Raw genomic sequence first — 12937 nt, 5'->3', positions numbered from 1 at the left:
CCTCTCCATGGATTCTTTTCCACATCTTTTTCCATACTTTTTCTCCTTTTCTGTACTGTTTATCATGTTTCTTATACCTATCTTAAAATAGGGTACCAAAATATTAACATGGCTCATTAATTAGATCAGAGGAAAATTGCATTTAAATTTTAAATATTGATTTTTATTCAAATATACTTAGATTACTTTACTCTCAGGGCTTCAAAATAATGAAAAGGCCTTGTATTTCAATTGGAAACACATAAAACTGTTAACCTTAGAAACAGTTTAAAAGTTTATGGGATAAAAATATTTTTGCAATTAACACAATGACTTGAGTAACCTTTTTTAACTTCTGGGGTGGGGTGAGAATAATTCATTTGTTTAAGGCTCATATTGAAGTTCTAGATTGCTTAATTTTGTGGGGTTTTGTCACTTTCATGACCTACTGTATGCAAAAGAAATAAACATACAGTAAGTATACATGAATGGCTTATTTTCTTTTTGTACTGACCGTTATGTCATGACCAGGAACCTGTGGGTTGTGACTGGGCACCTGCATATTGGATGGCATGCAATTATAAAAAATTGCTCTGACACTGGTTTGACATTGTGTTGATCCTTAATATAACAGAATTGCATTAGCAGTTTCAAAAGATGCATAATGGTTTGTTTTAGTCACTGGTTCATTTTACAAGGGAATTTGCACTCTAAATCACCTAAACTGATTTCCACAAGAAAAACAGATGGACGATCACAAAAAGAAGCATCAGCATCTGAAGTTCTAATTAGTCTGTCGGGCCAATATAAGCAATGCTTTATCCTGTCAGGATTTATTCATGAATGCAAAGGATTTCATTCATGTATTCAAAATATTGTACTTTTGGTTCTTGTGCCTGAGACATAAAAGTCGGAAATATGAATGCATACAGTTCACCCGACGTACAAAACATACGAAAGTTTTAAATTCAGAATCTAGAAACAAGAGTGATTTGGGATTATCTCTTCAGAGATTACTGTTCTCCCACAACACGCCACTTACTTTGCTGAATAAAGTAAACATGGCAGGGACTCAGACCATATGACAAGAAAGCGTGGAGTTTTAATTACTCTGGAATGGCAAATGAAACACTATATGTTTTGAGGTTTAGTTGTTCTTTGGTTTTTTGAGTTGGTTGTAGTTTTTTCTTTTCCCTGTCTTGTTTTGAGATTTATGTTGTCCTAATACACTTTCCCCCACCATACGACTCATGCAGGATAAAATGTGGCTGTTTCAGCCTTACTTGCAAGTTCAGTCACTGGTGTTTCAGTCAAGATAAGAGCAATCAATCTCCCTCACTACTCTAACAATTGCCATCCTGAGACTATAGCGAATGACCACATGAAAACAAGTGCACTATTCTGCTGGAGTAAGCACAGTGAAAGTGCTCCATTAAAATCCTCAACCCATCTTCCTATCTCTATTTTTTTTTTCCCCAGAAACTGCTGTGAAGAGACTCCAGATTTTTTGGTTTTGTTCATTTTTATTACTGATCATGTTTTTTAAGTATTCATTAGTAAAATCCACAAGGTTTAGACTTTTATTTACTGGGTTTCTACAAAATAGAGTTACAAATAACCCACATTGGAAGCACTCTGGGCTGCTCCATCCAAAGAGGGTTAAAGTGAGCCACAGAAGCACAAAAACAGCATTCAGTAAACCTTTGTTCAAGAGGGATGGTGGAAAAACCTGAGTACTCTTCTTGCATATAAAGGGTCATGAGAACTATTTTTCAATTTGTTTCTGAACAATTTGATAAGACTTTGATGATAATAATAACGTTGATAAGACTTTGTGAAGTAATATAATATAATCCTATCTCTGTTGAGAAGAATGTATGTAAAAAGCCCATCCAATGTATAACTGCTCATTTGATAACTGCTGGTGGATATCTGTTTGACTCCAGGTGAGTATACCTTCATACATATTAAAAAGTTCCATCAGAATAATGAAAATATCCAACTTCAGATAAGGCTTTCAAATGTTCACTTTTGCAGTACTCATGAACATAGGAAAGGTAAGAAATTAGGAGCAGCTTCAGAAGTGGTTCCTCAGAACAAGTGCATTTAACCACCAGGATACACTATCTTCTGCAACAGCAACAATGAAGTACTGTCTTCCTGACACTGTGTACATTAAACAAAATGAAATATTTTACACCACCACAGGAATACATGAAACTAAGGATACAGTAAAAAAAAAACCATAAAGGAAATCAACTAACTCTGTGAAGTGTCTGCGCATAATGTAAAAAAAAAAAAAAAAAAGTAAATCCTTGCATAGATACTGTCATTCAATCTACAAATACCTGAGAAGAAAACAGTTCAGGCTTTATTTTGACAATAAAGTGTTCCTACTCCTTCAAGAAACACTTTTCACTCCCGATGTGCCTCACTGTTCTCTTCAACTCTTGGGCTACCTGCTGACTAACACAAGATGAAAAAAACCTTGGGTTTTATCTGTATCACTTCCTGGTGCAGTTCTTTGTGACTGGGTAAACGTCTGAGACAACACAAGGTAGGGGATGAGCTGGAAATAAAAGTGGGAAGCAACATCACAGTGGCCATGTATTCATTTTCAGCAAAATGAGCCAAGGTGATTCTCTGACTGCATCTGACTCCCTGCCTGATGTAAGTACACAGTAATTTAATTGATAGTTGTCTCATCGAGGCTTGACTCTATTATATAGTAATAAATCACATGTGCCAGATAAGCTTTAGCTTTTAGAAGTCTGGAGGAAGATATACATGTCTCTGGTCATGTACATATCCCTATGAGTGGGACAACATCAGCCTCAGGAAGGAAGGACTCCAAAATGATCCCATGTGTCTACAACTCATGAGCTAGGATTGGCAAGATCAGTCAACCTGCTCAGAGGAAAGGTCATACCACTGCCTATCCACAGGAGATTTCTGAACCTCAAACAGATGTTTGGAGATAATGAAGTCTTGTGTGCTTATTACGACTGAAAACAATGATTTCTAAATAAAGAAAAAAAAGGAAAAGCTTTTTCCCCCCTGAGGACAGTCAGGCATTGAAGAAGATTGCCCACACAGGTTGTTCAGTCTCCATCTTTGGAGATTTACAACACCAGTCTGGATAAAGCACTGAGCAACCTTCAATGCCGATCTGGCTTATAAGGTTTTATCACTCTGTCTTGTGTTTCCTTACAACCTAGTTATATGGATGCACAGATAACAATTTGAGTACCAGGATTAAATTTTGTATTTACACCTTTGGTTGATTGGCATTTCCATGGATGTGGCAATTTCCTAAAGTCAGAATTTCCCTTTACTAAGCACTGAGTCTGTTTAGTGTAAACGCCACAAAGTAGCTACATGTCTCGTATGTGTATATTCTGCTTGAAAAGTTTGAGACATGTTTGTGCACTACACTTTGAACTACAACCTGAGAAATTAATGCAGAAAACCCCACAAGAACAGGATACTATGGAAGGACCTTCTATTTCTTGTTTAGTCTGGAGAAGACAAGGTTCAGGGGAGACCTCATCACTCTCTACAACTCCCTGAAAGGAGATTGTAGCCAGGTGGAGGTTGGTCTCTTCTCCCAGGCAGCTATCAGTAAGACAAGAGGGCATGGTCTTAAGCTCTGCCAGGGGAGGTTTAGGTTAGATATCATGAAGAAATTCTTTACAGAGAGGGTAATCAGGCATTGGAATGGGCTGCCCAAGGAAGTGGTGGATTCTCCATCACTGGAGGTTTTTAAGATGAGACTGGATGTGGCCTTAGTGCCATGGTCTAGTAACCATGGTGGTGTTGGATCAAGGGTTGGACTTGATGATCTCAGAGGTCCTTTCCAACCTGGCTGATTCTATGCTTCTATGATTCTTCAGAAATAGAACAAATAGTGCAAAATGACACCAAGAAAAAGCCTCCACTTCTACTGTTAAACATATGATTTCATATTTTTTCCTCTCTTAGATTCAAATCTTTTTCATGTTTCAGTAAGAATTTTGAAAGTAATAGATGTAAAATCAGTTTCAAAGTCCTTTTCAGATGATGATTTCCAAATGGAATCACACAACAGAAAAACGAAAAATGTTCCATTAACCTCCACAATCACTGTAACAAATTCCCCTCCTGACATTACCATTGTGCCTGACCCTACACATTGTGCAATGCACTCTGCTTCTTGGATGGTTCCAAATGACCTCATGGAAATGACACAGGTGAAATGCTGATCTACCAAGCAAAAAATTAAACCACAGAAACAAACACTAAAGGGCAGAAATACTTGGTTTCTGTGTAAAGAAAGCAAACACTTCATTTTTATTCTCAGTCCTTCAGAAAAAGATGAAAATGATAACACACAATGGATGGATTATCAAGGGCTCAAACCAGAAAATATTTTTAGCATTAGTATTCTTCCTATTCCTGATTTTCTGCTCACCCTGTTCCACAGTTAAGCATTATCTCTGTTACCTTCTGTTCCCTGCTTTAGAAGGGGAGAAGGACTTAGGCACTCCAAAACTTGGCAGCTGCAGTCACTTTATTTTTTCCCTGCAATTAAATCTAGCAAAAATTAATTCTATCCACTATCAGTAAGCAAATACTCTGCTAATTACAGCAGGGTTTTATGACTGAACTTTGTTTACTATATTAATTGAATAAATCTTTCCACCTATTTGGCTATAATCACAACACTCTTCTGAAGGCATTTCCTGTGTTAAGCAATATAAGTTTTACTACTATTCTTTAAATTTTAATTGAACTCCTATCAGATTACAATCTGTCCATCATCTAGGTCTTTTAACATCCTTATTAGAATCATATTACTCATAAATATTGCTTTCCTGAGTCCTCCCTCTGAGCATTAAACACAGATTTTGAAAGTTTGTATTAGTGAGAAAACAGTTTTAATATCTAAAGCCGTCTCACCAGTCTTCATTTATAAAAAGGAAACAATTATACTTTTCACTTTCTCATTTGAAGTGATTTTTCAAGAAAATAATTGCTGGGTCTGAGGTGGGTTTTTTTCCTTCCATTTTAATCTCTTCTTATGAGCACCTCTGCTTCTTGTCTTGTCTGTTTTGGGTTTTTTTCTTCAAAATATTATTATTTTCATTGGTACTTGCACTACTGAGATGTGATTGTCTACCCCTGTGCAGCCACATTTATGTCAGGCAGAGGTCTTCCTGTAGCCTTAGATATAAGCATTATTTAATGAAGTACATTGACTGAAAATAAATCTAGCCTATTCAGACACTGGATGGTTGCATAAATCAAATAAACACTTTGTTAAAAAGATCTGATTGAGAACCTGTTTTATTAATGCATGTGTCTGATGTAGTTTAATTGTCAACAACAGTATACTTAATTTTTAAATGCCTCCTGAAGGCTAATTTCTATTGTAACTGAACTGTCAATAAAAATTACCATGTAGATGTCTAGCATGGATAACTGCATTTTCCTCTCAAAAAAACCCCAACCCCAAATAATACCCTTTTCCATAATAACTGTTATCTGGCTGATTATCCTCACTTTGCTTTTAATCAGCACTAGTTGATATATTCTTCAATACTATGTCTTAAAGGTTCTATTTATCATCTTGTTCTTTCATAGCACTAGTAAAATGGGCTTAAGAGTCAGGAAATGTTAATTAATGACAAATAACCAAATAACCTTTGTTCGGTCAAAGACCGGACTTGATGATCTTGGATGTCTTTTCTAACCTTAATTATTCTATGATTCTATGATTTTCTCCATAATTAAATTGCAAATGACAGCAAAAGCATAGAAAATTAGATGTAAGATGCTACATGTATTTTAGACACAGCATCATGAGGAACACAAGAGCAGGAGATTTCATATTCTAGATATTACAGGAGTTCTATAGCGCTAAAACCACTTGTCCCAAGCAATGATAAGGGATCAGACCATGAATGCTATGACACTAAGGCTCCTCTAGAGTGAATGGGCAACAACCAGGTTGAGTAGTACTTGGACAAAATTTCCTATGACCCTTCTCCATTTTTCTAAGATATATTTTGCCTGTTCTTAGTGCTCAAAATGTTTGATGTAACATACTGCTGTCATGTGTATTGCATACCTGCAGGGTGATGGATTTACAACATGGTATAAAGGCTACAAACATGTGAAAATGTGGGATGCTTTCAAAATGCATAGTGCCATCCTGGAATAAGGATCAAATGACTGCTCTACGAATAATGAGGCTGAACCCAACACATTCTTGTTCATACCATCAACTGAGGTGGAACCTAGGACATATTGATCCCACAACTAATTCAGTCTCAGGGAGAGAGAAATCTTGAGAAAAACAGATCCTTGCACAACACATATGACCAGGTTTCCAGGATTTATAAGGAAGCATTCATTAAGTTGATTAAGAAAATTTGTATATACAGGGATGAATGAAAGGAAAGGGATGATATATCCTCTGTAGTGGAATGATATGACCGACTCATCAATTCAGGTTATTTTCAGGAATACGTGATTGTGTGGGTAACAGGGTACCCATTAATACAACCTGCTTGGATTTTATTTTTTTTAAACTCATTTGGTACTCTACAGAGAGTCTTGAATAATGAACCTTGAAAAATGACTAATTAACAAAAGAAAGATTTATTTACAGCTATTTAACACATGATTTTAAGGAAAACGTTGTTTCAAGAAGTTCCTAAATCACTGACTGCAGAAGCTATGTCTACACAAGGGGGAAGGGCATCATCCCAGTGTGTTCTATTCTTTTCCTAAGCAACTGTTATTGCCACTATCAGACACTGAACACCAAACATAAACATTTTCTGATCCAAAATGACTTTTCTAAATAATGTTCACATATTACTGCAATACCATACTACATCATCAACAAAACTTTACAAAATTATTTTTTCCTCTGTGAAATTTATATAACTTAGAGGTAAATTACCTTTAGTTTATATAATTTAAAGTTTATTCTATATGAATATTAATTTAAAACATACTGTTTCTCTATAAAAGACTGTAAGTTATTTGTCTAAGTCCTTTCTAAACATACTACTAATATTTTGAAACTTTATTAACAGAGTTTGTAAGCTTGGATTTGGTAAAAAAAGCCAGTAAGTGCAACATTATGACAATACTTGAAGTTAAAATATAATTATCTTCTTACAAAATGAAAAAGAGAATCTACTGTGACATTCACGAACAGTGTGTTTAAAGCTACTGACCAATCAGTATATTGATACTATTCATTTAAAACTAAATGTTTTCTCATGTTTTTTATTTGAGCTTCCAACCTTCATGAATTATGCAGTTTTTTTAAAAATGAGAAATAGCTTCACAAAACCCCTACAGGGAAATTATGATTGCTGTAAATTTGTAATGAATGAAGTCTGCTTAATAAATTTTCCTTAGCTGTCCTACAAAGAACAGTAAACAAATTAAGTCCACAATATAAAAAAATGAATGGAAACACATCATATCCACTGAAAAGTTCATCAGGTATGTCACTGTGGTGGGTTGACCCAGGTTGGACACCAGAAGTCCACCAAAGCTTCTCTATCATTCTCCTTCTCAGTTGGACAGGGGAAAGAAAGCATAATAAAAGGCTCATGGGTTGAGATACGGACAGGGAGAGATCATTCACCAGTTTCCATCATAGGCAAAACAGATGTGACTTGGGGAAATTAAATCAGTCAAATCAGAGTAGGAATAATAAGAAGGAAAAAAAAAATCTTAAATACACCTCCCCAGTTTTACTCATGATTTTCTCCACCTTCTTTATCCAGAGCAGAGCATGACAGGGAATGGGGACTGATGTCAGTTCATCACACATTGTATCTGCCACTCTTTTCTCCTCAGGCGGAGGACTCCTCACACTCTTCCCGTGCTCCAGTATGATCCTCCCCAACTTCTCCAAAGTGAGTCTTTCCCATGGACTGAAGTTTGTAATAAACTGGTTCAGCATGGGTCCCTTCCACAGGGCACAGTCCTTCAGGAACAGACTGCTCCAATGTGAGTCATGCACGGGGTCACAGTTCCTGCCAGAAGCCTTTGGGCTTCCCAGCCTCCTTTGAGCATCAACATCTGCTCCAGCATGGGGTCTTCCTCAAGCAGCAGGTGGATATCTGCTCCACCATGAACCTTCAGAGGCTGCAGGGAGACAGCCTGCTTCACTATGATCTACATCATGTGCTGCAGGGAAGTCCCTGCTGTGTGTCTGCAGCAGATTTATATATGAAAAAATTATAATTTGGCTAAAATCAGAAATAGATAGTCTAGACAATACTTCAATTTATTATTGAAGATTCTATGTTTCCCTTACATTTTAGGAAAATATAACAGGAAATACTTTTAAATACCCAAGAATACAGTATCAGTAAGAAAGAAGTGAGGTGAGTTATTTTGCTTTAAAAAAAGTAATCATATCATATTTCAAATTCACATGTGATAGCAGAGTACTTTAGATGCCCTATTACTTTGTATGAACTTGACAGTGGTAGGTCAATTATTAGAACACTACACAAAGATTTTTTTAGAAGTCCACTCTTACCCAGTAAGAACAGAGCTGAAATCTTTGGACTTTTTGTTTTATCATACTACAAGTTAAGTACGTTTGCCCAACAACATTTGAGACCCTGTTACACTCTCAAAACACCTTTGCATTAAGGCACATGTAAACAATAAAAATTTTGCATAATGTGTTCCTTGTAAAGAAAATGTGATCTTTATTCAGACTTGTCATAGGTTGAGATTGTCAAACTGCCACAAGACTGCATCCGTAGTTCTCTGAGTAAAGGTTCTAAGCACAGATTTTATGACAACCATTATTTTCTACCACTTTCCACTATCTACTGGAAAGTGATAGAAAATCCTATCCACCAAAAATACATTAGTTAATTCAAAACGTATTAACGTCTCAAATTCAATTAATCTAACACCTTTGCTGGGTTTTTTGTTTTGTTTTAGGCTTGTTTGTTTGTTTGTGGTTTTTTTCTATCATAACTAAGCTCTCCAAATATATAGGAAGGAAAATTGTCAACTTGTTTTCCTGCAAGAGCTAATTTAAGCTGGTAATGGGGAACAGAAGATATAGAGGTAATGTCTTCGTCTAGGAAAGTGTGATATTATATACTGTCCATCCTCACCAGCTCTTATCTGGAGAGTGCTCTAAGCACCTCTTTCAGAGACTGTTCTGGGAAGGAGGTTCTAACACTTCTTCTATACTATTTAACTAGTGTTTTAATAATTCTCTTAATATTTCAGACTGGAGTACATACTCGAATCCAGGTTACCTATGTCAAAGCAGCCTAGAGAATCAATCTAGTTTTCTGCTCAGTGATTAGTAAATATTCCACTAAAAGTGACCAACAGCAAAATATGTGAAACATTCCAACCAGAGCATCCTAGAGGCATTGGAAACTCTTACATGTTCAGATATTCTCAGAAGATTTAACTCTGAACTTCTATATGCTGGATATCCCATAATGACATTGCTATTTCTTTCACTAACTAATGTCTCAAACCCCAACTTTTCACTTAGGTAAAAAGGAACATTTCACTAGATCTTACCTAATTTTTGTTGTTGTTGAGAAAAAATGGTGAAAATAATTTCCTCAAACTAATAATTTTCTTTCTGTTTCACTTCCAAAGTACAAAAAATGCCTTAGTTCAGCTCAAGTTACCAAACATCAGAATAAGCAACAAGACGACAAGAACCCTGAAGGGCATCAACAGAATTTTTTTCCACTACTTAAATGAAAATGGCCTACCAAGATTTTCTTACAGAAAAGACTTGGTATATCTGAAATACTGTAACAACTGACTGGAAGACTACGGAAAATTAACACTTCATAAAGAATTTCAAGTCTTGTCTCATGGATAACTCCAACCAATCTACTTGATGTATATTCTGGTTCATTGTTTTACTTTGAATCAAAAAGTAGGGATATTTTGTTACACAGCAGATGGGTAGAAGAAAAAAAATTTGAGGGTTTTTTTAAATCAATAAGTGTAATAGTCACGTAAAGAACCAAAGTTTCTAAGAAATTATTTTATAATAATACTTATTATCCAGATCAACCAATAAGTTTTTAGTAATTTTTATAAATTATGTACTTTTTTTTTTCCAAAATTAAAGAGCCTGGTTTTAGATTAGAGAAAGTCTAAGGGGATATAAAGTTTACCGTTCTAAATCTAATTAACAAATTGTTGTTAATTAAGCTTTCCAAATCTGTTTTTCCTAACATATGGGGGGGGATACTTTCCCATAATTGAACATATCAATCTAATTTAGGGAATATAAATGACAGGCTAAAAAAAGAATATGCTTCCAGTCTGCTTCTCTACATGAGCAATTATTAAATTAGCTTTGTAAATTTTTATGTTTTGTAAACAGATAATGGGAATTTCCATATATAAAGTAATCTTATTATATCATTTGAATATAGCCAAAGCCTTTTGCAAAACAAGAAATGAAATCATTGTATGAAGCTCATGACTGAATACATAAAACACATTCAAGAAAAATCAAATGCCTATTTAGCTATTCAAGTGATTAATAATGTCTGTATGTCATTGGCATCCATGGGCAGGATGAGCTCGTTAGCCTTCTGGCAGTCATCCTAGGAGAAGGACAACTCTAATTCCAAACCTGGGCAGATGAAGCTCGCTTAGCCCTGTAAGGCCATCCATCTAAGAGAAGGATACTCTAATTAAACCTACATCCTGAGGACCTTGCTGCCACTGGCAGATGAACCTTTAGGATTAAAGGGTGGGTCAGTTCCACAATACTGTGTCTCACCTAAAAAACCCATTGTGCAGGCTCGAAGGCCTTACCTGCATTTGCAAAGCCCTGTAGCGACGGGACCAACGAGCTTGTAACAAACGTGGGTAGAGCCCTCCCCAAATCTTCATTCGCGAAGCCCACCCATGAATTAATGTCATTGGTAATATCTCACTAATTATTACAAATTATTTTTTAAAAATTATTCTAGCTGACAACTAGTTCAAAAGATTTCAGTTTAAGAGCTAGAAAAACTCACTGGCAATTAAGTAATATTCTAATAGAGGTAATTAACTATGTAGGTAGCAGTATGAATTAAATCAAATTGTAAAACACTGTTTGCTAAAGCTTAGAATTAGTCTATAGACTTCCACTACACCCTAAAGTAATAAAAAATATTTTACTTATAAGTATCAGTTATAGAAACCAAGACTGATTGCTTTCAAAACAATGTAATTATCTAATTTGGGATATTTTCTTGTGATAAAATCAAAAATAATTCTGTTTATTTGGTCTATGCTATGTTTGAAGTAGGGTTAATATCGATATTAAAAAAACAAGACTCTACTGAATTTAATGTGTCTAGAGAACCACCTGTTGTATCACCTGTTGTTCACACACCTGTCTGTTGTGCAGAACCCCCATACTGCTTTATGAGCCAGTTAAGAGCTTAAGATTTTACTGGAGATCATAACTGCTATTTATGGGTTTGTATACATCCTCTTTTTTTGTGAATCAATAGCATAACTAAACCAATAAAACAAACACAAGGATTTGTCATATTGACATGTCTCTTGAGTAGAGTGGTTCTGTGTTACCACAAAACTACCACACCAGAAAACCAAAGAATGTACGATTTATTTTTTCTACTTAAGTGAATTTGATCTTGAAACTGGATATCTACTATTTTATTTGTTGGACTTGTTTTACATTATCTACATAATGCATCTACACTAAGATCAAGAACTGGAGCAGTCAGAATAACAAAAATTTTATTATTACTGTTAAACCAACCAACAAACAAACAGTTATAAATACTCCTTAAAGGTAGTATATTTGGAGTAAAACCAAACCCAAAGAGTACTGTGACTACTCAGCCACAGTTCAGGATGGAAATTTCTAGGTAAGTGTATCTCCAACCACACTCAGGGCAAATTATTTAGTGCTGTGTACAGTTCTCTGCACAGAAAATCCTCCAGAAAGAATCTGTGACCAACAGGTGTGGCCAGTTCTAAATCCCCCCAGCTCTGTGCTGAAAAGGCCACCATGCCATTCACTTTCTGACATTATGAAATTCTCTGTAGGCTTCACCAATCCTTACCAGAGCAACAGTCCATTCCATTCTATTTCTAAATATGTACATTTTAAATACAATAATGGTTAGAACAGTTAGATCTACAATGAGGTGAATGAGTCTACAGTGCCTTTCATCTTGATGCTAAATGGTTGGACTACATTTGGAAATAATTTTACAGCTGAAATTGGAATATCAACAATTATGCCATGGTAAAAATCATTAATGTGTTTTTTTTTGTTTTGTTTCTTTTTTTTTTTTTTAATCAGCAAGACTACCTATTGACAAAAGGAAAAGTAACAAAAAGTTGTACTTCCACATTTCACCATATTTTTTTTACCACATTAAAATTGCAACATTTGACTTACCCTATTGTAGGTGGTTCAGAACCTTCTACTTCCAAATAATCATATTTTTCTTCCATTTGGAAATCTGTAAATATGAGTGAGATAGTATCACCAGGTTCTGCAACAATTGTCCATGTGCAATCTGCATTATTATGATATTCATTAGGAAAGTTGGGGCTCGAGATGATTCCACTGGATCCTCTCATAGTTCCTCCACAAGCATCCTCAGCTGTTAAAAAATCAAATAATTATAAATATGATTAAAATCACTCCTTAAAATTTATACTTTCTTGCTGAGGATAGAATTTTATTGCCTTTTAGGTGAACAATTGCTTAAGATTTTGTAACATGTTTGACTTGGAATGTAGCTGCAAGTTTAAGGTGTTAAAGAAGTAATTGCTTCATATTTCAATTATTTAAGAATTATAATACTTTTGCCAGCACATATTTTTATAATCTAGTACTTAGTAGTAGATTATAAACCTTGATTAGTATTGTTTCACTCACTTTACAATAGCCTGCAAAAATTTC

General features: G+C 35.2%; 1 protein-coding gene across 4 annotated transcripts in view; it reads right to left on the bottom strand.

Moving 5' to 3' along the window:
- The window catches only part of CSMD3 (CUB and Sushi multiple domains 3), a 619378-nt gene that overhangs the window by 418152 nt on the left and 188289 nt on the right, over window positions 1-12937 (bottom strand). For all 4 annotated transcript variants that reach the window (XM_051812144.1, XM_051812141.1, XM_051812142.1 and 1 more), the window contains exon 5: window positions 12428-12635. In XM_051812144.1, coding sequence (XP_051668104.1) covers window positions 12428-12635 — 208 coding nt within the window. The remainder of the gene's footprint in view (window positions 1-12427; window positions 12636-12937) is intronic.

The sequence above is a fragment of the Manacus candei genome, unplaced genomic scaffold (assembly GCF_025592945.1).
Source record: "Manacus candei isolate 608988 ecotype Guabito, Panama unplaced genomic scaffold, ASM2559294v1 h1tg000085l, whole genome shotgun sequence".
NCBI classification, from domain to species: Eukaryota; Metazoa; Chordata; class Aves; order Passeriformes; family Pipridae; genus Manacus; species Manacus candei.
Note: the sequence above shows the minus strand (reverse complement) of the source record. Positions and strands in the feature narration are given on the sequence as shown.